Consider the following 23,673-nt stretch of genomic DNA (forward strand, 5'->3'; position numbering starts at 1 on the left):
ATTCACATTCGAGCCGTCTCACTGTGGTGGTTCATACTGAACGCTGATCAGCTTGCAAATGAAAAGAGCGACGTGGCGCGCGAAGGAACAAAGCGATAGCGGCGACAGAGGCGAGACGGTATTCTTGAAACAATTCTCTGATACAAACGCAAAACAACACAGCTACACAGAGCAAATTCCCAACCAAAAGCCGGGTAAAGCATCACTCCCACAGGCCACCGTCGCCAGCCGTGCCCGTCTTGACGCCGCCCTTCTCACGCTTGCCCTTGAACTTGCCGCCCTTGGGACCAGACTTGTAATAGTCGCGCATCTCCTGCTTGGACCACTGCGCGTCCTCCTCCTGCTTCCACTGCTGCATCCTCGCCTCGTGGGTGGTAAGTATGCCGGCGTCCTGCATCTTTTGTGTCCTGGAAGGCGTCACCGTCCCCGATCCAGGCAGCGACTCGGCACGCGCCGCGTCCTTGGCTTGCATCCGTTTCTGGCGCCCATACTGCGTTTTCCAGTCGGTCTTGCTCTCGCGACGCGTCCACTTGGCGCCTCCGCTGCCCCAGGCGGGGATGGGCGGCAGGGCGGACTCGAGCGAAGTAGCGGAAAAGGTGTGTTGGTAGTGGCGATACCAGCAGTAGTTGAGGGTGGCGGAGCGGCGCCAGCGTTTCGAGACGCCAGAGCAGGCGATGAGCGATTCGACAGGCAGCTGGAGGAAGATGTGTTGCGCGATCTCGCTGGTGAGCGAACGGAGCGGATCGGTCTTGCTGCGTTTGAGGGAGGATGGAGAGCGCTTCTTGCCGAGGGCAGTTGGCGTACGCAGTTTGCTAGCGCCGGGCTGTTTGGAGGAGGAGGATGCAGCGTTGCTGTCGGCATTGCTGCTGTCGGCGTCGCTTTCAAAGTCGGTCGTGTCGGTCTCGACGACGGCAAGGCGCGAGGACGAGTTGGCACGTGTGGGGGAGGAGGGCCTACTGCGCTCGAGTGGTGTTGCGCTGGCAGTGCCAGGGGTCGACTGGACGTTGACGAGCTCGTCATCGGTATCGACCTGCTCCCAGTCGTTGAGGCCTTCCTTGGTGGTCTCGGCGGCTGCAGGATCGGCAGAGGCTTCGGTCGAGGTGCCGCTGCCGCCGCCGAGGGTTGCGTTGGCCAGCCGAGAACTGAGCACACTTTGCAAAAGGTTCGACATCATTGAATTTGGCTGCTGTTGGAAAGTAGGGATCGGATGCACCGAGGTGGATGAGATGGAGGATGGTGATAGTCGTGAGTGAAGCTGAGCAGCGCCAAACCATGGCTGAGAGCTGCAGGGTCTTGAGAGCCGTCCAAGGGCGGGAATGTGAAATGTGAATTGTCCGTGTGACTCTGACTGTGACTCTGACTGTGACTGCGCTTTTGGCTCAGTTCTGGCCTCCACACCATTTCACAGCGTGTCTGTGCGCGCGACAGCAACGTCAGTGTGCTTTTTCCTGCAGGCAGTGCAGCTCACTTCTGTCCCTTGTCCCAGCCCTCTACGCAACTCGGGGCCAACATCGAGCATGCTAGATCTGCCATCATGACCCGCGGGTAGATCCTTGCTGAGGACGGCGGACTCGTGGATAAGCGGCAGCGACACCATGGCGGCTGTGCAGCTGCACAAGCTCAACGGCGACACCTCGTGGCTGTTGCGTCTGCCAACGATGTCGAGCAAGTCACCCAGCCAAGATGCTCGATACTACAACCTTGTGCTTGATCCATGGCTCGACGCTACCCCGCAAATAGATGGCTCGCCTCTGTTCTCGCGACAAACACGCACAGAGCCTGCTACGTTCGCCTCGATCGCTCAACTCGATCAATGGCTGCACTCCCAGTCACAAGGAAGCGAGAAACTCGACGCAATTGTATTCAGCCACCCTTTCACCGACCACTTGCATCCCGAGACCATCACAGATGCTAACTCTATCGCAGTGCTCCAGCGAGTCACGATCCTCACTACGGACGACTCGTTCTCGGCACTGCGATCGCTTCATGTCGATCTCGACCGTTCCAAGGTGGTCAACCTCTCGTCGGTGGCTACACGGCAGGATGCGGATCAGGACGGTACCCTGCCGGTGGGGATATCGATCCAGCACCTCCCAGCGCGCGACTGGGCGCTGAGCCCAGCATGGACAAAGCTGCACGGTGCCATCCTCGTTTCCTGCCGCACCGCCGCTCACCCCGTACACATCGTCTACTCGCCTCACGGCATCACCCCCACCTCGCTCCCCGACACCTTCAAGCAAGCCCGTCAAGAGCTCGAAAAGAGGATACTCATCCATAGTTTCGACCGTCAAGCGCTGCCTTTGATCGGAGTCGTCGCGTGTGGTTTTCCCAACGTTCTCGGTCTGCTACCAACCTTCAAACCCGATCTCGTGTTGGCGACGCACGACGAACACAAGCGTGCAGAGGGCATTGTTGGGCGGCTCATCTCACGTAAATCTTTCTCGCTGCAACACGCTCAGCAGCTTTTGGAGGAGCAGTATCCACAACAAGCGCAACGGTGTCTGCTGAAGCAGCTAGCTCCCGGGGAAAGCGTGCACATCGACTAGACCGATTCGACTCCTACGTGTGAATGCTCCGTCAACAACGTATAAACAGAGAAATTGCTTACAATCTAGACTGTACATCTCGCCCCTCACGCACGACGGAACGTCCTGCCGCTAGCCGTCTTCCTCTCCTTCTCGGCCAACTCCGGCTTGGCCCGATTGAGCACCTTGAGAAACTCGGCGACGCGGTGGCGCATGCGGCTGTGCATGTAAGCCTTGGAGCACTTGATGTGGTAGTGCAGGTAGTCGCGGAATAGCTGGATGCGCGAGATGGTGGCCGCGCTCACCTCTGCGTTGGCAAAGTGTCTTGGGAAGAGCACAAACGTGACATAGCCCACATGGTCGCCCTTGTTGAGCCCTGCAACGTTGCGTACCTCCAGCGGGGGCTCCCTATTCGAGTACAGCACCTGTGGAGCGTTCTGGATCGATGGTTGGCGGCGGGCGTCGACGAATTCCTGCAAGAACACTTTACCGAGCACCTTGTCGGTTTCCTCCTTGAACGTGGTGGTGAATACGACCGTGACGCGGTCGGCCGAGGGGATGACGTAGATCGCCTCATCGTCGCGGTAGTTGATGGGCATGATGTCGGTTCCCGTGCTGGGCACGCCGGCGGTGCCGCTCTCGTGCGCCGCTGCTTCGAGCTGCTTCTGCAGGGCAAAGGCGCGTTCAAACGGCGCGGCCATCGCATTGCGCTTGAGCAGTGAGACGCTGGCGATAAGCGCATCGCGTTCGGGACCCGCAGCAGGAACCTTGGCGTAGTCGAATTCAAGCGTGATGCTGTATTCCGGCTCGACCGTGTCGCGAATCCACGAGCCGTACTCGCGCTTGAGCACGTCGGCGGCACCAGCCTGCACCAGCTCGGACCAGCATCGGATGTCCATCGAGAGTGTGAGAGGGCCTGCTTTGCTCGTCGATTCCAAATGATATGCTACGCCGTCAAAATCTGTGAATGTCTGATCCACTGATGCGGGTCTGCAGGAAGGAGCGCGAACAGAGATGCTATCAGTAAGCTTGCTGTCAACGTGTTGCCAGGGCATGCCCGCAGGTCCCTTGGATGCTCAGTGTGAATCTTACCTTTCAAACTTTTCTGTCAAGACATCACGAATGATAATGTTCTCGGTGCCGAGCAAAATCATGTTGGGCGTTAGATAGACTGTTCTCGATGTGTGCGGGTACCCTATGCCTGGGAGATGGTTGCCAATCGCTTCGTTTGGTCTTGCAACAGGCGAGGTGATTTGTGTCCCGTGCGTTGTTCCGCAAGTGAGCCGTACTGCAGACGCAGCTTGTGCAGTCGTTCGATGTTAGACTGAGAAGGGTGTATGGTGGTTAAGCAGTGTCCAAGAGATGGAATCGCGCTGAACTAATGTGTGGTTCGAGCGTTGATGGCCGTCAACGTGTGGAGTTGGATGCGAGGTGTGAGGTTGGTGGATGGCAGTCTCAGCTGGGTTTCGGCTGCTGACCGATTTCGAGGCTTCCAGCCAATTTCCGTGCCGCACAGCCATATTCATCGGTCTGTGCGCTTTTTGGCCATGCGAACACGACAGTTTCCACCCAAGATAATCAGCCTGTCTCTCGCCCGAGTCAATTACCGCCTGCTTCCTCCACAACGACCTTCGCTCTCTCCGAAGCAACACTTACTCACAGAGACCTCACACTCTTACCGTCTCCCTCTTGGCTGACGATCGGAACTCTGAATGCTATCATGGCGGCTGGATCTTTGGCATTCGCATATGCTGAGCTGGTAGTAGTGAGATCACGTGGCGAAACCTGCGTAAGAGCGCGAGCTGTTGACCGCTCTAGTCAAAGTCAACGTCGTCCTCCCCCTCATCGAGATCTTCGACATCTCCGTCGAGATCCACAGCATCCTCCTCCTCCTGGAAAGCGGCTTGTCGTTCGGCCTGACTGCGTGCCGCTTCAGCGGCTGCTGCTGCCCTATTCGCGCCTGCTTCGGCGTCCCTCGCTCTTCGCTCTGCTTCGGCGATCTGCCTTTGATTCAACTCCGCCTGTGCATGTCCCGTATGACCACCGATAAAAGGTCCCGCGCCGCTATCCTCGTCACCTCCCCCTGGCAGCGATGCATCTTCCACCGCCGCCGGCACCAAAACACCCTCAGGACCGATCGACAGGCCTGCATCGACAGCGGACATGGCTGCTCTCCGTCCATCGTCCTCTTCGTTCGACAGCTCTTCTTCGCGCATCGTCCGCCGGCGTCCGATCTGGACGATGTAGCGTTCTCCGAAACGCACCATCTGGTACTTGCCCACTTCGATCGACTCTTCGAGATCACTGAGCTGGTCAGCGTCAGCTGAGCTTCCGATGGGTGGGTAGCCCTTGAGCGCTCGCAGCATGCGCGCTTGCTCGGCGCTTCGCGTGCGCATGGGCAGGTGGTCGCCTCGTGTGGATTGGCGGACGAGTCGGCGCTGCACGGCAGCCTGCCGCGCCGGTGCGAGTTGTGTGCTAGGCCCGGCTTGCGCGTTTGCGTCGTGTTGCGCGGGTTCCGGGGACGGCGATCGAGACCACGCCCGCTTGGAAGGATGAGATGCATGGTCCCAGAGGGTATTGATGGCTGGCAGATACGACATTGTCCATGCGCAGTGTCTCGTGGTGCTGGCATGAAGGTCGACTTGAATGGTGTACTGATGGGACCGTTCCTTGAACTACGCTCCATGCGTTGGTCGGCTTGCCCGACACAAAAATTCAGGGTCCTAGCGGAGCGCGTTTCCACGTTGGCTCGCGACGAGGACAACTCTGATCGGGGCTATATCTGTCTGGGATCGGTGATCGGGTCTCCGCTCTCTGGATCCGTCAGATCGAGGGTGCGAAACGCACGTGTGGCTTTGACGGCTCTTACGATCATTTAGGGGCTTAGGGCTCGACAGCATGGGTTGACGAGGCTGATGGACAGCTGGCGCCGTCTTCGCGCAGAAAACGTTGCAATTCAGAACAAGGATACGCGAGATTGATGCACAAAAACGACAACAGAAAATGATGGCAAAAAAAAGGTCAAAAAAAGGCGAATTATCACCACAATCTCGGCTTTCGTTCATCTCAACCGCGGCTCTTGGACCGGACAGATAGGGTCGAACCTCACGTCACGGTGTAGTCGAACGCCTTACCGACAGATCGGTTAGACGGACAGTGTCAAAAAGCGAACAGCGCGTATGAGCTGCAATTCCCACGCTAGAATCAAAGGGCGGCGAGATAAGATCCGTGGACCCAAGCACGTCAACTTGAACAAGCGATGACAGAGGATGGGCGGGGTAGGGCGTGAGCTTGGTCGGCCTGGTGGCGATGTCCACGACGATAGAGGCTCCGATGGAAGCCCTGATCGAACACAACTCATGTGAGCGCAGCCGAGACAACGAAGCCCCTCTCTGCACGCTTACTGCCCGTCGCAGCAGTGGAAGCGGACGGGCTCCGAGACGCTGTCCGCCTGGCGATGCTTGACGCTCATTGTCGGGTTAGTCATGGGCAAGATCTATAGGACGCTAGATTCAGAAAGATTCACTTCGCTTCCCCTAGAAAGACATATGAGGACGCGGTGTTGGCGAGACAGTTGTGTCTGAGATTCGGCAGAGCGAGGAATGTAGCATTTTTTTCTCCACCCTATCCAATTCGGCTCTCTCCGCCATTCACTGCTGTCAAACGTTCCTCGACAGCGATTTGACAGCTTTACGCTTTCTCTCGTCACTGTTTCTCGAGACAAAAGCGTGGCGTCGCGACGGTCGAAGGCACCTTTACATGCTTCACACTGATGTCACGCTTCAGAACCGACCAGTTTGACCGAGAGGTAGTGAGTAGTACTTCTACTTCACCCGAGATTGCCTTAGCGTGTCCAGTGGCTTGGCTACAATGTAATGTTCTCGAAACCTTCTAGTTCGAGGGAGATACGCGCCTGTTGTGTCTAGTCCTGTCTCGCACGTCCGGTAGAGCTGCTCTTAGATCGACATCAGCTGTTTCCGGGAGACTCTGGCTGAGCAAGGGTTGAGAATGAACGACAGCCACATGTCGATCGACCCATGAATATCTGACACTCTTACCGTGAAGCATTACCCCCTTTGTAGAGAGCGACGCATGCGAGACTTCAACTGCTCTTCGTCGACCGCACGAAGATTCTGGAAACCCAGCAACATGATCTTCTTGACCTTGTCGAGGCCAGAGATGATGCTGACGAGCCAATCCTGGCGTTGTCTGCCACACCTCCTTGCTTGCCACGCAAACATTTGCTTTGTTCTGCATACATTTATGATGTCCCGTGATCACAGCCCCTTGCTTTTCGCCACCCTTCCCTTTGTCCGATCGTTCGTTCCTTCTCTTCCTCGACCATTTCCCCATTCCATTCCTGTCCAACATCAACAAACGACCACAAGTACGGCTCAACGCTGCGATCGCATCTCTGACAGCTCTGCTCAGGTCAAGGCTGCTGCTTCCGCGTGCCTTCTTCAACACTTGATTTTTCCGCTTGTCAGCATCCGCTGTCAGGAGACCTCGACTACCGGCCATTCCATCTTTGGTCTGACATAATCGACGCCACCTCTTGCACGTTTCAACAAACGCTCTCTCCTAAGGATCCAGCTGTGCATATCCGCCTTATCGATCCAGTCACCCAGTCAGGTACTAGCGTCCCGGCACCACATACACGTAAGTAGGCTTCTTCCAGCATTGGGGTCGAGCTGCTTGCCCAAAAGATACCGGTCGCCCGCTTGGTGTTGAGAGTGAGACGTACGATTCTGTTCCGTGAGGTACCGACGCACCGATTCGAGCGAGGATGGGCCAACGAACGGAGCAAGGATTGTATGCACCAAGATCGTTGATGGTGCAGTCACGAGCGCTCGACAGGACGTACGTGCTGCCAAGGTGTTGCGAACGAAAGCCGACCAACACTCGTGCATCGTCTGGCAACAGGTGTTGGTCTCGCTTGAAGAAGCATGGGTAATGAGGCGAGGTGCGGCTTTGTCCACCAATGACAACCACAGCAACGTGGCCAGGGCAGCCGAGAGTCGTTGGCGATCGAAGGCAAGCGGTCCCGACGCCGACTTCGCCGGTTGCGGCTGCTCATCCGAGCGAAGCTGATGTCCAGGGGTAGTGACGCAGCGGCTCAACAGACCGGTAATTGGAAGTTGCGAAGACGCAGACCATCGCGACAAAGGCAAGCGAAGCCATTCTCGTTGTTGGAAGACGGCAGCCACTCTTGAAGATGCTCTCACGAAGGCACGCTGATCGAGAAGAGTGTCAGGGGCGGAATGGCATGCATTGACAGCAGCTGCAAGCGAACAAGCACATGCTTTAAACCTTGGCAAGAGCAGCTTGCTTCTCGTCGCTGTGGATCAGGAGGATGGAGGAGCGCCGATGCCGAATGATGCCACATGCCTGCATCTTACATGCAAGGGTCCAAATTTGCGCTCTCTTTGGAAAAACACCAGCTCGTTTGTTGGGCTCGTTTGCGAACATGCTCTGACTTGAGCCTGCTGATCGAGCCTGTCAATCACAGGTTGCGGTCGTTTTCGCAAGCGAAGGAGCGAAAAGCGAACCAGCTGGCGAAAGGAATAGCCGCGTGTCGAGGCGCGTCGAGCGGGCAAAAAGAGAAATAGTGTTGGTCTCAGCATGAAAATCGGAATGGCCGACCCCTTGCTTGGTCACCACTATTTGCGATGCTCGCTTCCGTCACATTTGATGGTGGGCTGGCTGGCTGGTTGGCTGCTGCTCTTGCTCCTCCTCCTCTCAGATCGGGAGTCTCTCGTCTTGTCCGCTTACTTGTTCCTGCTTCGGGCTACCTTAGCTCTCCCACATCATTCGACCCCTGGCGTCCATTCGCGTTGGGTCAACGACGGCAGCCGCGGTCCCAGATGAAAGGATCGTATCGTCCCGATATTGGTCCGCGCCCTTGCTGCCTCAATGCATATGATCTCGCCCACTGCTTCATCGGATCGTTATGGTCTGCAGAGCGACTACCAGGCTTGCTTACCCTAGTGCATCTGTGCAGGCACCAGTGTCTCGCGGACAGTGCACCGATTTGCCTTGGCTTTTGATCGACTTTTTCGTCTCATCACGCCTGAAGGGGTCGCTGTCCCGCTCTACCGATTCGAGCAGAGTGCCCTTTACTTTCAAAGAGGTGCTACGGCTGTTCCGAGCGAAGCCTCTGTCTGCCCGACCGAAGGTAGTGAGCAGCGAGAGCGCATGTGGCGCAAAAGCAGAGATGCCGCCTCTGGGTTTTCTTTTATTTTACGACAGAAGCTGTGTGAAAAGGAGGATTCAGTGTCCGCCAGCCAGCCGGCCCTCTTTGACGTTCACATGCTGCAAAGCACTTCGATGCATGGAGGGGTTCAAGCTGCAGCCGGAAAGAGCCTCTGCCAACCCTGTCGAAGCCCAATTTGGCCCGACGACACTCGCGGTGGCAGACCAGCAGTTGATCAGATCTGCAACCGCTGCAGCACCGCATTCTGATATATCATTTTTCCCGCTTCCCATGGCTTGTCCTCTGCGATGCTGCCTCGCAGCTGAGTTCCATCTCCTTGCGACTTTTTTGTGGTGTCCGGCGGTCGCCGGAAGATCCGTCTGATGACGGCTTTTACTCCGTCTGCGTCGCCACGTCGGCCAGGGAAGCGACGAAAAAATGATCAGTCGCTTCATACCCTGGTGAAATCGCTAAGCTTCTGCAAGGCAGACAGACGTTGCAGCTTCAGCTTTCGCCTCTCGTGTATCCCTGCCGAGCACGCGGATGCCAGCTCTATGCAGTTCCTGTCTTGGCCTCGATCGACGATGTATCACTTCTGCCGACGTCCTCCAATATCGCCTGTTGGAGCCAATGTTGCAACGACGTTGCGGCGGGCGGCTCGTTTCGGCAAAGGCGGCGTTGGTCATACACCGAAAGAGATCCTTGACACCATTGCATCGTTGTCATCGCTCTTGGACCTGGTGCACCCTCCTGTGCAGCATGCTTACTGTGTCAAGGCACTCTGTCCAACGGAGAGCGCTAGGACAAGACGGGCTCAAGACGCTTGCACTTCGTTTCTAAGCGAGAAACGACGGGAGACAGGCGTTGCAGCCTTTTTCATTTTCCTCGTATTCTTCGCAACTCTGCCTGCCTTGGCGAGTAAGCCATGCCCACGCCAGACCCCTCGCGTCTGTCGATGCATGAATGCTGCTGCATTCAATGTGCGCTTGGACGTGATCCTCCAGAGACCATGCCTCCCATTTGCACTGCGGTCCTCGCTCCACCAGCTTTGCAGATCGGATCTTCTTGCCGTCTCTTACTTTTCTCCCTTGCTGTGCCCATGAACTCCAAGCGCTCTCCTGTCCTCCTGTCGCGGCGCGAAAAAGTGACACAGCCGGTTGCATCGGTGGAACTCGCTGCTGGTATGCAACCGGGTCAGGATGTGCTTATCAGCTTTACCCTTTCGCTACTCGCTGCGGCGGCAGCTTGCTCTGGGCTTCAAGAGCGGGCGGGCGGAACCACAAAAACGGCGCTGTGCTTGTGCTGCAGTGGACAAATCTGTTTCGGCCACTTTCTGTTTCATTTGTCGATCCCGGTCAGCTGAACCTTTCCAGGAGGCGGCAGAAGTACCAAGGCAGAAGGACCAAGGCAGAAGAACCAAGGCAGAAGGAACACAGGCAGAACCGGCATTCTGGCCTGTCAAGCGCTTCTGTCTTTTCTCGCATAGCAGCCCTCTTCAGCGTGTGGCATTCATTGACATGACCCCTTGCACCCCGCATTTCCCTCCGCTTTTTCCTCCCTCGTCTGTGTGCCCTTCCCCTCCTGCAAGCCTCCGCCATCGTAGCAGCACCTTGACCCCCCATTCTGCTCCTCCCGCTTCATAGACAGAGACGAGCAGCCAGTCCTCTCGCTTTTGTTCCTTGTGACACAGAGACCCCTTGCGCTTGCGCTGCTCGACATCGGCCGCCCCTGCCTCGACCCGTCCAAGCTCGCAAAACCTTTAACCGCTGTCTTCCCCTCCCTACTCCCTTTTGCACCTCCTCTCCCAGGCCTTAGCACAAGACTAGTACGCACCAATTCTCTCTTTAGACGGCCTACAAGCTTTTATCGCGTCCCGGTAAATCGACTCTTCTCTTGCCTGGTAAGTCTCCAAGATCGATGTCCAAGCCAGATCAGCTCCTCTGCTCGACACATTTCCATTCTGCCGAACTCCATTCCGCCTTTTAAGTGTCTATGCTTGTCGTCGATCCGCCCTTATTCCTTTCCCATCTCAATATCTTTGTCCATCTCTCCCTCCATCTTGCTTTTTCCGCCACTCCATTGTTCGCCCTTGTTGGCTATCGCTGCTGCAAGACTTCGCCGACATCATTGTCTACTTTCAACTTCGTTTGTTCTTCGTACTATATACCTAACGTTCTTCACGACCGGACGCCACCTCTCCACTAATCGTCCCATTCCTCCACAGCACCGACGCTCTTTAATTTTGCTCTCGTCTAATTGCATCTTTCAAAGTCTGACAGCTATCCTTTCGTATTCTTCTTTCGACACGCGATCACGATCGTCACCTAGCTTCTCGAGACGCCGCCAGCTCCTGATTGTGCGACGTTTCAACTTGCAGTCAAGTCAACCCCCAAAACGCCGGGCCGCAGCGCACATGTCCACTGCTCAGTCTAGCTCTCCTACAGGAGACATCCAGCACCTTTTCCCTTCGCCCACATACTCCGACTCGGCTCTGTCCTCGTCGTCTTCGTTGCTGTATACCCCAGATAACGACATGGCCAACAACAAGCAGGAGGTCAGCGATCGACTTCACCTTCACCAAGCCTCCATCAGTGCTGCCAACGCCGCGTTTGCCACTGTTACTAAACGCCAGGGATCGAGCATGACCGGTGATGCTTCTAACGACAACGCCCACGTGTTCGCCCACAGTGCTCCCGGCATAGCTGACGCAGACATGAGCGGTGATGCACAGTCGCTCGCAGCCGCGCTCGATTTTGACCGCATGAATGCAGACATGCAGCTGGCCTTCGGCAATCTCGATGACACTTCCCTTTCGGCCAAACGCCCCACAACTCTGCAGTCTGTAGGCATCGGTGCATTGGGGTCATCGATGCTGCACGTCCGTGCTGAGTCCAACTCGGGCCGTCGTCATAGTATTCAGCCGTTGATGCCCTCGACCGACTCGAGCTCGTCGTTGACCGACTATGCCAGCCTGGTGGGCCCCAACGCTGGGGCGAGAAGCATGAGCATCTCATTTGACGCCTACGATCCCTTTTCGTACAACGCCGTTGCCTCTGCCAACAACGTGTCGGGCGACATCAGTGCCAGTGCGCACGACGTGTCAGGAACCGGCTTCCTCATGTCGCCGCCACGTCTCACGGTGAGCATGTCGTCGAGCAATAGCCCTACTCCGACTCCCCATGGTGGCATTGCAGAAGATGCCAAGCGACGTCGCACATCGCAGGTGGACGCTACGCCCGAACGCAGCGCCGAGCACATGATGCACCAGCAGCGATTCCTGCCTCAACAGACCCCGCCCAATATGTACGCATACCAGCAACATCCACAATTCTCCGTGGGGTCGAGCGTAGGCGCAGGGCTTGAGACCCCGACATCGGTGCAATCGAGCGCCTCTCCTTTCCGAGTTCGGCGTCTTTCGCTCACCGCCATGGACCGCGCAGCGCACATCGCCAATCTCACCGCGAATCTGTCGCTGCCGGCGTTTGGCGGCGAGCACCAGCCGCCGCCCAAGAGTGCCCCGCCACGTGCTGCATCGGATGCCATGCAGAGGGCGCAGTCGCAGGCATCCTTCAGCAGCAGGGTAGCGGACAACAAGTCGATCCAACAGACCAAGTCGGCCAACTCCAATGGCAACGCTATGGCTGGCGGCAATACCACTCCGAACAGCAACGCCAACGGCAAGAATCAGGACGTCTGGCCCGATGACGTCGAGGTCGCCTTTTGGGAAGGTAAGTTTTTCTTTGTCTTTTTATGGCTATTGTACCCCGTACCCCGTTCTCCCCATCACAGGCCTGGCCTGCACATCGAAGCTTCGACTTCGTCGTCACTTTTGGATTCCCTGCGCTGCTGGTTGCTGGCACTAATGGAAGTGTCACCAAGCGCCAGCATTCGGACAGAGAGACGCGTCTCGGGCAAATTTGAATCTCAGAAAAAAAATTCAAAGGGTGCTTGCGGCTCAAGTGCCTCGGAAGCCTGTTGAAATATGGCAAATTTGGTTCGAGAACGCCGAGCGGGGTTGCTCGACATCCAAACCATCTTGCTCCGAGCTTCGTTGCCTCCTTGCCCCCCTCTCTCTCTTCTCTCTCGCTCTTCGGCATTCTTACACTCCAGGGTTGCACAACGTGCTAGAAGGGCAGACGCTCTTGCGTGGCTTGAACATCGCGCGGCGTCTCACAAACGGGTTCTAGTTGTGCTGACACTCTCTCGTCCTTCCTGCCTTTCACTTCTTCCATCACCTCTTTCTCCATCTTGCGTCCTTTCGTGCGTCCGTCTTTCACTTGTGTCTTCCCTTTCCACCACCGTCGCCTCTTCTTCGTGCTGGTTCACGATTGTTTTTTCAGCCCTTCGCCTCATTCCTAAACTTGGTCGCCGAAAGGTGTTGGTGCACGGCAAGCCCTGTGGCCGCAACGAGCTCATCGCCGACTACATTGAGCGAAAGACCAATAAGGTGCGCACTCGCAAGCAGGTCTCGAGCCACATCCAGGTGCTCAAGAACATTCGCAAAGGCGATCCCGAATTCCAGCAGCTCATTGCCGAGCCCACCACCGAGGAGGACTTCTACATCCCCGCTGGCGGCATGATGTATGCACAGACGCTTGCCGGCTATGGCTACGGCGGTCTTGGTGGAGCCTACCCGCTTCTTTCGATGGACAGCGGCAACGGTGGCAGCGGTGGTCTGCTTTCGCCTTATACCCCCGGTCTCAGCGGCGGCCAGGGCCTCGCCAGCCCTCTTTCGCCTGGTGCACCTCCGCTGTCCGCCACACACTCGATCACCTCGGGCCTCAACGATCTTCACCTTCCTCACACGGGTGTCAAGAACAATAGCCCCAACACTCCTTGCCCTATTCTCCCCGCCAGCTTCTCCATGTGGGTGCACTGCTCTTCGGGCGACGAGAAACACGTCTATACCAACCTCGACCGCAACTCGATGACCACGTACGCCAACAATCAGTCTTACCTTCCTCAGATGACGCTCGACTCGGTGCGCGTGGGCCACTTCCGCTTCCCTCGCCTCGCCGAGATGTATCACCGCATGCCGTGCCAATTCCTCCACGTCCACGTGCCGCTGTCCATCCCCCGTCACGACGTCATGATGCCTCGCTACGACCACTTTAGCACACAGCTCTCGTTGACATCAGCGCAGGACCTCCGACTCACCTCTGTCACCACGGTCTACTCGCATGGGAAGCGTGTCCTGTCACTCGTGGAGCCGCTGGAGGCACCTCGAAAGATCTCGGGCAGGAATGGCGTCGACGTCAGCTCCACCACCACGGCCGGCGGCGCCTCGGTCACGGACAGCAGCGCGTCGGCCCAGACCGCCGACCAGACTGCTTCGTCGCAGGACGACCCAACCACTTCTACCCCAGTCAAGAACAAAGGCAGCCAGCGCCGCGAGAGCGACGGCAGCATTGCTTCCTTGAGCCCCATCTCGGGCACCTCGAGCGGTCCCGCATCGCCACACACGCCCCTGGACGCCAGCAGTCAGTCCAACAGCAATCTGCGCCACCGATGGTGCCACCAGGCTCCGTTCGCGACTGACTTCTGGGCCGACTTCCTCAGCCGCAACCACCCCGTCAACGTCTACGGCGGTCGTGATGGCCTCCAGTCGTTCGGCAAGGAGCCAAGCGAGCGAGCCGCGCTTGGTATGGCTGTTTCGGGCGTCACCATCATTCAGGAATTGGTGGTGGCGACCGAAGCGGCTGCTGCTTCGGCTGCAACGGCCAGCCGCGACGGCGCTGCGCCTGCGCTGCTCAACGATACTGGCTCGAGCTTGAGCCCCGGCAGCAAGGTGGGCGATGTGGTGCTCGTCATCGCCTGGGATCTTGAGTGCGTTGAGGCACTCGGAACCAACCCTGGCACGCCCACCGTCTCGCTCCTCACTGCCGGTCCCAGTGCCTCGCCTTTGGGCCGGTCTGCGCCGCTCGCTTCTCCTTTGCACCATGCTACCGCCGCATTGCACATGGGCGCGCACGGATTGTCGCCGATGACCGCCGCTTTCCCCAACAACGGTGTGCCCCAAATGCACCCTGGCATGGCTCATCAGCAGCAAGCTCACTTTGCGCATACCAACCCGCCCCCCTCGCTGATCCAGACGCATGCCTCGCCGCAGCCTGGTTTTGGGTTTAAGGCGGAGCCTCAGCAGACATCGTTCAACGCCAACCTGCAGGCGCCTACCCTACTTCGCAAACGGGGACTGTCGATGAGCAAGCCCAACCTAATGGTCTCGATCCCGCCCGCGCCTGCGTATTTGAACCCTCAGCGGGCAGCGAACGGTGCCATGCTGAGCCCGCACCCGCAACTGTCGCCGGCAGCCAGCCCAACGCCGGCTGCATGGGGCATGATCCAGCAACGTGCGGTGCACACGCCCATCACGCCGTTCCCACAGATGGGTGTGGGAATGTGCGAGCCTCCGCCGCTCAACACGGGTGACGACGCTCGGATGCAAAAGGAGCGACTCGAGAGGCACTGGGCGAGCCAGACCAACCCACTCGGAGGCGCGCTGCCTTCGCCGCTGGACATGAGCTTCAACCAGGGCGACGTGAATGGCGTCTCGATGAGCTCTGCGGGGATGGCTGTTGCAGCTGCTGTGGCTGAAGGGCAAAGCGGCGATTCTGCGCTTGGCCTGATGGTGCCCGGCAGCCACATGCCGTTGCTGTCGCCTGCTGGGTTTGACATGGGCGGCAAGATGGCCGGCGGAGGCGGGCTGCACACTAGTGGCCTGGACTCGGGCAACAACAGCTTTGAGCATATGCTCAACGAGAGCGGCGACCTCAGCAACGACGCGAGTACGCAGGAGTATCTCAATGGCCTCTTGGCGTCGATTGGCGTCGAGGGTCAGGAGTTTGGCTCTGCGGTCTAAGCTCCATTCTTTTGTCCATTTTTTGTCGATCCATTCTGCTGCTCGAGCAGCACGGCTTTTCCTTCTCCTTCACCCATGCGATGCTAGGCCAGCTGGCCACGCGTCGCCTTTTCCTTTTGTCATGGGCCTTTTCTCTCTCTCTCTCTCTGCATTTCAACGTTCTGGTCTCGTTCCTCTTTCCCCCCTTTCCATCTCTAGCCTTCTTTGCCAAAGCATTCCTTTTTTATATACCGTCTTTAACTGTATCCTTAGCAACGCATGCTCTTATTGAATCCGACTGCATCTGATCATATCTTTCTGCCTGTCTGCATCGATCGTCTCATCGACTTGAGGGAGAAGGCCGCACTAAGCTGGTGCTGGACCGCGTGCTAAGAGGCGACTTGAATTAATACAGTACTTGTACTGTACACGCGACGCGCTCCGAATTCCGGCATGCGCGTTGAGTGCGAGACACGATTCGGGCGAGAGGTGGAGTGGTGTTTGCTGTCGCTGCCGAGATGCGATGTTTATTCATTCGTTTATATATTTTATATCTGTTTAAATGCAGTTGGGGAATGAAACGAAGCACAGGCAGCAGAAGGCGGTAAGGAAAAGGGCTGAGTCGTCTCGAATTACCAAATATTTTAGTGCTCTTTCTCCGCACAAAAACCAAGTTTTGGTGCTGGGGCGTTGCATATTTCTCAATAGTTGCTTCCGACACCAACACCATCAACACCCTTCAGCACCCCTTGTAGCGCAACCATCTTGCACTGTGTCCACGTTTCCATCGTACATTCTCACTCACTGCATCGCAACAACATCGTCCGCTCGCTCGCATCTTTCTCAATCGAAACCAGCTCCTTTAAACGACTGCACTCTCTTCTCGCATCTCGCACTTCACCACACCATCAACAGCACTCGTAGCCGGCTACCAGCAGCTCCACCAACTTGATCTCGTTTTCGTTCTTTCGACTCTGATTCTTTCGGCATAGCAAATATAGCCTCTCATCCACGCTCTGTTCTTCTGCATTGCAATCTCTCTCACTCCTTGCATTGCTGTCTTGCATCTGCAGCTTGATTCTCACCCGATCGCGAACATCAGTGTCGGATCTACTTTAGTCTCCATTACCTGTGGCTTCCACCACCACGACTACGACTCCGCTCATAGCTTCTTTGCCCGGCTCGGAACACCTTCGTTTTGACACGAAGTCTACAGCCCAGCAGATTGACGTCGCCCGCTCCATTATGATCGGAGGAGGCCAATAGGCTTCACTCGACCTTTGGGCGAATCTGGCCTCCGCTCAGCAACCTTTTGCTTTTATACATACGACCACCCCGCTTCTGGCTTCAATCTTCTCACCACAGCCCCTGTCGTCCCGTCTCGTCATGGTGAATGCGAGCAGAACCCGTACCGCTCTGTCTCCTGTTCTCCAGAACCACTCCGTCGACGACTGCTCGGCGACTCTCATCGGCAAGAGCGGTCCTCCTACCGCTGTGCTCTCAACAGCAGATAGCAAGAGGCGCTCAGGACTGCGTGCCAAACTCGCCCACGTCAGCTCCTCCCTGCTGCGCTCGCCATCCCTGGCCAACCACGCTTCCGGCTTCATCGAGTTGCCGCTAATACACGCATCTCCCTTTGCCTCCATGCATATGGCGAAAGCTCGTGCAGGTCTCAAGCGCAAGAAGGGCGCTCGAGACCAGCTTGGTAGACTTAGCCAGAATGCTAAGCACAACGGCCAGCATGCCGAGAGCGTCATTGCTTCGGAGCAGCCTCCACCTCGCGGACGGAGGAACAAGTCTCTCAACGTTGTCACTTCTCCACATCTGCCCAGAGACAAACCCTTGTCCTCTGCCAGCGAACACTCGGACTGGTCCTCCGTACTCTCCGTATCGCCCACCACATCTCGCACACCCAGTTCGAGGACAGAAGATGCTGCCACCGTTGTCATGCCATCTCGTCCGAAGATCCAGACCCGACGCTCCAGCCGCAACTCCCTCCACAAGACGCTCGATGGTATGACGCTCGAGGACAGCTTGTCCGGCAGGCTCAGCAGATCGCAGTCTCGGTCCATGAGCCGCAAGAACAGCAACCACACGGCCGTCGACCCGAACGAGTCCGCTTTTCCTCCAGCTTCCCACCGCGTACTCACTTTACGGTCGGCAGCACCCGACTCGGACCCCAGTAGCGAGGCGAGCGTCGATATGGACGACGAGGAAGCAGAGCAGACACGTCTCATCTCATCTGCGCCCACCTGGCAGCTCCATCGTCTTCGTAGAGACGAGCTTCTCCAGCTCTGCACGTCCGCTGGCGCCTGGGATGTTGCTCCCACCGATGACGAGCTCGAGCTGTTGACCAAGCAGGATCTTGTCAATCAGATCGTTACCTGTAGATCGAGACTGGATCACTCTCAGTCCGAGGACTGTGAGGCTTCATCCTCTTCTCGCCGAAAGCCTCGCCCGGGTCGCACCTCTCAACACTCGTACGATCAGCGTTCCAGTGAAGTCTTGGGCAACCAGGCCGATGAAGACGATGATGGGTTGTGGATGGGCTCGTCAGCTCGTAGAAGCTCGCACCGTGTAGCCCGAACGTCGCACCGCTCTTCCCCTTCAAATTCAGCAGACGGACACGAAACCGACCTCACAGATGCTTCCAACGAGGCGGGTGGAGAAGAGACCGAAGCTGAGCCTAACCATATGCTCAGCAGCAGCCAACGACACAATGGCCGAGTTCCGCACGTCAGGTTGAAACCCTACACGGAAGGCACGCTGCGTCGCATGGACTCTTCCACCTTCGACGACTTCGAACCTTCTAAATCGAACCAGGCTCCGCGTCGAGCATTGCGCGACAAGGCCACTCTGCGTGATGCTGCTTTGGGACGTCGTCAAAGGCTCGCAAACGGCTCTGAAGCGCTGTCTGCGTCGACGTCTTCCTCCGTGTTTGGAGGTCGAGGCTCGCGTGCTTCCAATGCGTCGCCCTCTCCCTTCGTGCACAGGCACCAGCTCAATGTCTTTGTCGCTTCATCCCCCGTCAGAACGCGTTCGCGCACCGCGCGCCTTACCATAGGGTTGCCGACAAGGCGGAAGACGGGTGCGCGAAGCGCAGGCGTGGGCGGATCCGACGCACTCTTTCCGGCGGCGGCTGCAGATCCAATGGCGACACCCAAGCTCGGCAACCGTCGACCGCAGCGCACCAAGAAGTCGGTCAAGTTCAATGCTGCTCTTCCCAGCCAGGACAGTGCGCAGGATGAGGATGAGTGGATGGAGGACTTGTCATCCGACAGTGAAGCGGTCGCATTAGCTCTGCATCCTGCATCTGTTACCTCGCTGCAGGACAGCTATGAGCTCAACTCGTTGCGGAATGCGTCGAACCGTGGCAGCTCACGCAGGACTCTACGCACGAGACGATCGACAGCAGATTCGAACGCGAGCCTCACTTTACATCAACCTCGCAGCCGCAGCACCTCGATGGACGCAATCTCGTCGGACGATCGCCTTGAAGTCCTCGTCCGCGAGCAGGACCATGACGCTGACATGGCTACCGACGATGACGAAGATGCGCCTACACCAACCAAGTTCCGCAAGCTTCGCAATGGGAAATTGCGCCTCGTTGCCGGAGCTTCAAACGGAGCGTGCGAGGTTCATCCGGCTTGTGACGGACAGCAAGACGACGTCGATATGGAGAGTGCTTCCGAGTCAGCTGAAAGGGCAGACAACTCCGGGGAGGACCTTGGCCGTGACCAGCGCACAGCGTCTCCAGAGAGCGACAGGGCTCCTTCCGAAAGCATCGAGAGCAGCATGAACCAACCTACGTTCGCAACGCTTTCGCGGCTGCGCAAATCAGAGCTCGAGCAACTCTGTCTCCACCACGACATCCAAACGGAACAAGACGATAAGAAGGCCAATTTGATCAAAAAGCTGCTAGATTGGCACCAGCTCGCTGAGCTTGATGCCGGGAAACACGCGATCGAGCTCGACATTGGCGACGAGGAAAGCGAGGATGCAGACGAGGCGCGATCGGACGTTTCTAATACCACTGCTACTGCTAGAGACGATGACTTCAAGGCTGGACAGCGCACTCCAACTCGAAGACGCAATACCAGAGCCGCCAGCAACACGCATCCTGCAGCCACTGACAGTGATCAGCCTCTTCTGCTGCGTGCACGCGGGAAAGTGGTGTCGTCTGAAAAGCTTCTTACGCCTCCACTCACATCAAATAACGCAGAGGCGAATGCACCGCAGGCAGGCGACGGTGTCGACGAGCTCAACGGTCTCGATCTGGAGAGCCTCAATCTGACGGACAAGGAGATCCCGCCGTCCAAGCTGGAGAAGCTCGAAAAGATTGGCTCTGGCGGGTTCAAAGACGTCTACGTGGGCAAGTATCGCATCTCGAAGACGCGCGTCAACAAGGTGGCCATCGCCGACATTCGCGATCAGCTGACCGAGATGGACATCAAGGAGCTGAGCCTGCTGCGCGACTTGCGACACGAGAACATTGTGCGCTTCATTGGTGTCAGCATCCCCGAGGATCCACGCCACGTTCCGTGCATGATTGTCAGCGAGCTCTGCTCGAACGGCGATCTTTTCGATTACATCCGCAACACGGCTGCGCCGAGCGATGCTGAGGTGTTCCGCATCCTGCTCGAGACGGCGCGTGGTCTCGAGTATCTGCACACGCGCACGCCCGCCATCATCCACCGCGACTGCAAGTCGACCAACGTGCTGATCACGCGACGCAAGACGGCCAAGATCAACGACTTTGGGCTGGCGCGCGTCAAGAACACATCGCGCTCGATGATGCGGTCGTTGGTGGGCACGGTGAATTGGCAGGCGGTGGAGCTGTGGGTGCCCAAGCCGCACTACAACGAAAAGGTGGACGTGTGGTCGGCGGCCATGACGTTCTGGGAGGCGCTGCAGTGGCACCAGCCAGAGAAGAAGTATCCGTTCCAAGGTATGAACGAGCATCAGATCTATCAGGATGTCGGGCAGAAGCGGCAGCGTCCGTATACGGGATTCATTCGTCGTCAATTTGGCGGCGAGATTGTCGACCTTCTGGACCGGATGTGGGACCAGACGCCTAGAAACCGACCGTCAATGAGCGAGGTGTGCACCGAGCTCGAGTCGCTGATCCAGCTGAAGAAGGAGGAGGAGGCAGCGGCGGCGGGTGCAACTGGCACCTCGACCCGCAGCAAAGCTTCGTGACCTCAGAATCGACATCAACCTCAAAAACCTCCCTTGACACATTTTTCCGTGAATCACTTCTCGACTCTTCACTCTCAGCATTTCTTCCATCCATTCGCACTTGCATCTGTATCGTTTCTCGACAAATGCGTCAACCTTTGCACGATCCCAAAGGATTTGTTGTTGTGGTCCTTTATCTAGCGATGCTCTGAGTCGAGCTGGGTGCGCCAGAGCAAAGGACAGAGCAAGGGATTTGGCGAACGCGCAAAACCAATGTTAAAGCGCACGCTTTGTCGCTCGCCGAGGTGACAGCAACGGCCAAGAGAGCGCGACACGTGTCAAGCGGTCAAAAAGTGTTGCTCTTGTCGGGCGAGAAGAGGGAAGAACTTGAGCACTGCGAGCGTTGCTGTCGTCGTGTCACGGTCCAAGCGAGAAACACTCTTGAGCCTTCGTTGCTGTTCGGGAATGACTGCAAGGATGTGAGGTTCTTCCTCGCTTCTTGGCATCCGACCATCACATCAAGTTTCTTCTCGGACAAGATTCTTCCTTTCTCGAACAACCTTCGCAAGGCGCGGACTCCCGTATATAACAACGGCGCAGCGTCGGAGACACCGAGCTATCCTGCACAGCACCGTCCGACCACGTCTGTTCAACCAAGACCATCGCGCTCTGTCGTAGCTCCTCGAGCAGTACTCTTCATCTCACGGCAACTATCGTTGCATTGATTCAGCACCATGGCGCTGTCGATATTTGTGCCCATTGGCTACGTTGCCACGCTGGTGGTGTCGATGCTGGTGTTCTCCCGAATCTACCGACGACGATCAGCGCTGAACCTGGCCAAATCGTATCAACCTTGGTTCCCCGAGGGCCACGAAGCACGTGACATTTACCAAACACTCGTAGCTGCCGACCCACCTGCGCCGGAGGCAGTGCTCAAAGCGGCGCTGCTTAACCGGGCGATGACAGATGTGCGCCGGATCATGCGTATGCGCGATGACAAGCAGGCACTGGGCACGCTGCTGCAAAAAGGATCGATCGGCGACGAGACCATGGCGCGATTCACTCTGGCGGAAAAGGAGCTGGAGGCGGAGATCCTGGACGTGGTGAGCGAGGCCAACACGTTCCGGGAAGGATGGGGACAGCTGATTTTCCCGACGGCGAGCGAGATGGTGGCGCACTTGAAGCACAAGGAGATCTACTACGACATTCAGCGACAGCGTGCGGCCGAGGTTAAGAGGCTCGAGGACGAGGGCAAGCCGATCCCGAAGGCTAATGTGGAGCTGCCACCGTTGGTGACTCCGCCGGGGACCAAGATCGAGATCCAGGGTGGTCCGCAGGGCGCACCTGGTGGACCTACGCCTCCCGGAGGTCCCGGAGGACCTGCCGATGGACCCAACGGCCAGGGCATCAGCTTGCCCATGACGGGCTCGGGTGCAGACGCAAGAGTGACGCTGCCCAACGGCCAACAGATCCACCCGGCTCAGCTCGCGGCGTTGATGCAGGGACCGCTGCCACCCAACCTACCTCCGCAACAAGCGGCCATGCTGATGCAGGCGCGTGCACAGCTCGTGGCGCTGCAAGAACAGGCCATGGCCCAACAGCAGCAAAAGTCTGCATCAGTGGAAGCACCAGAGTCGACGACGACGTCTTCGAACCAGCCCGAGGCGGGTAGCGATGCTGCTGCTGCCGCGACGGCGGCGGCGAAGACAGTTACTGTCGAGGACGGTGAGGATGCATGACCGGGGCGTTTGATGGGATGCAACCAAGGGTGGCGACGTTAGTTTCCCTCGCAGCTTCCCTCGCCGAACACTGTGAATACTGTTCGCTCAATTTGGTGCCGCAAAGAAACACACAGATGTTTGGTACCAGACCGGGCGGCAAGTGGCAGCATGAGTGATCTCGTCGTGAAAGAGAATACGATTCCGGCCAGGTCCCAAGGACGGCAGGACTACGTACGCACGTCCGTCATCAGGTAGAGAGAGACACTATGATGACGAGAAGAAAAAGATCCTTGATAAAAAGCATTTTGCAATTCGCCTCAATCTGCTGCGACTCTATCTCGCAATTGTGTTATTTTTGCATCTCCGACGCCGGCACGGTCTCGCTGCTTGCACGCCATGTAAAACAATTCCTCGCCCCTTTCTCGTACGTCGTCTGAGCTGCTTCGGATGGTAGATATTGCGAACAACGACAATGCCAGCTACTATCCTCTACCGAGCGAATGGGCGGGCGAGTGCAAGTGTATCATTCGTGGGGTGAGCAGGGCGCTGTATGGAGATCGACGCATTGTCTTCGTGAGTCAAGACCGATGAACCCAGCCCATCACAGCACGGTCAACAGGCAGATGAGCTTACACCATATGGTGACGCTATTTGTTCTCGACGTTGGTGTGGGTGACCTGGAAAACGAGAAGAGAGAGGAAGAAGGCCGCTCTTCGGGGACCGCTAACTTGTTGTTCAACAGAGCCAGATGTGGCGATCAAGATCCCTTTCAACCCCACACAACAGCAAGAAAGCGAGACGAGGAAGATTTGCAAGGCGCGTCGGTCGTTCGATCTTGGAGAGCGCCTTCCTTTCCTTGGCGCACCAAGTAGTAGACCCTCTCTCTCTTTTTCTTATATAACATACGCTCACTCAGCTGTTCGCTCAGAGTCACACTTCGGGATTAACACAGGCGAAAGAGGAGGAACAGCGAGAGAGCAGTGCTTTGCCGCGGCTCAAGACAGAGAGAGATACGCGCCGTGAATCCAATGGCACGCACCCACACACACGCACTGCACAATTTAGAGGTAATAATGAGATTTTAGATTAGACACACGCACGCACGCACGCTCGCACGCGCTTCTCGCTCTCTCTTTGCACCGTTGACCGGCCGGCTGGCTGGCTGTTAGCAAGCAAGCAGCAAGCAGGCTCGCGGGCCCTTTGAGCTTTGAATCTAGT

General features: G+C 57.3%; 7 protein-coding genes across 7 annotated transcripts; 4 read left to right on the top strand and 3 right to left on the bottom strand.

Moving 5' to 3' along the window:
• Nucleotides 1–202: 202 nt before the first annotated feature.
• EX895_001839 (uncharacterized protein) lies at nucleotides 203–1,174 on the bottom strand (the record flags this gene model as incomplete). Its single annotated transcript, XM_029882438.1, has 1 exon — nucleotides 203–1,174. The coding sequence occupies one exon, from the start codon at nucleotides 1,172–1,174 to the stop codon at nucleotides 203–205; it is 972 nt and encodes a 323-aa protein (XP_029741293.1).
• Nucleotides 1,175–1,595: 421 nt separating this feature from the next.
• EX895_001840 (uncharacterized protein) lies at nucleotides 1,596–2,546 on the top strand (the record flags this gene model as incomplete). Its single annotated transcript, XM_029882439.1, has 1 exon — nucleotides 1,596–2,546. One exon carries the CDS (start codon nucleotides 1,596–1,598, stop codon nucleotides 2,544–2,546), a length of 951 nt encoding a protein of 316 aa, XP_029741294.1.
• An 86-nt stretch (nucleotides 2,547–2,632) lies between these two features.
• On the bottom strand, nucleotides 2,633–3,679 carry EX895_001841 (uncharacterized protein; the record flags this gene model as incomplete). The annotated part of the gene is made up of 2 exons (XM_029882440.1): nucleotides 2,633–3,515; nucleotides 3,618–3,679. 2 exons carry the CDS (start codon nucleotides 3,677–3,679, stop codon nucleotides 2,633–2,635), a joined length of 945 nt encoding a protein of 314 aa, XP_029741295.1.
• Nucleotides 3,680–4,339: 660 nt separating this feature from the next.
• Nucleotides 4,340–5,125, bottom strand: EX895_001842 (uncharacterized protein; the record flags this gene model as incomplete). Its single annotated transcript, XM_029882441.1, has 1 exon — nucleotides 4,340–5,125. The coding sequence occupies one exon, from the start codon at nucleotides 5,123–5,125 to the stop codon at nucleotides 4,340–4,342; it is 786 nt and encodes a 261-aa protein (XP_029741296.1).
• Nucleotides 5,126–11,131: 6,006 nt separating this feature from the next.
• EX895_001843 (uncharacterized protein) lies at nucleotides 11,132–15,577 on the top strand (the record flags this gene model as incomplete). The annotated part of the gene is made up of 2 exons (XM_029882442.1): nucleotides 11,132–12,446; nucleotides 13,059–15,577. 2 exons carry the CDS (start codon nucleotides 11,132–11,134, stop codon nucleotides 15,575–15,577), a joined length of 3,834 nt encoding a protein of 1,277 aa, XP_029741297.1.
• A 1,365-nt stretch (nucleotides 15,578–16,942) lies between these two features.
• EX895_001844 (uncharacterized protein) lies at nucleotides 16,943–20,755 on the top strand (the record flags this gene model as incomplete). Its single annotated transcript, XM_029882443.1, has 1 exon — nucleotides 16,943–20,755. The coding sequence occupies one exon, from the start codon at nucleotides 16,943–16,945 to the stop codon at nucleotides 20,753–20,755; it is 3,813 nt and encodes a 1,270-aa protein (XP_029741298.1).
• A 713-nt stretch (nucleotides 20,756–21,468) lies between these two features.
• EX895_001845 (uncharacterized protein) lies at nucleotides 21,469–22,473 on the top strand (the record flags this gene model as incomplete). The annotated part of the gene is made up of 1 exon (XM_029882444.1): nucleotides 21,469–22,473. The coding sequence occupies one exon, from the start codon at nucleotides 21,469–21,471 to the stop codon at nucleotides 22,471–22,473; it is 1,005 nt and encodes a 334-aa protein (XP_029741299.1).
• Nucleotides 22,474–23,673: the final 1,200 nt, after the last annotated feature.

This window comes from Sporisorium graminicola, chromosome SGRAM_12 (assembly GCF_005498985.1).
Source record: "Sporisorium graminicola strain CBS 10092 chromosome SGRAM_12, whole genome shotgun sequence".
Classification (NCBI taxonomy): Eukaryota; Fungi; Basidiomycota; class Ustilaginomycetes; order Ustilaginales; family Ustilaginaceae; genus Sporisorium; species Sporisorium graminicola.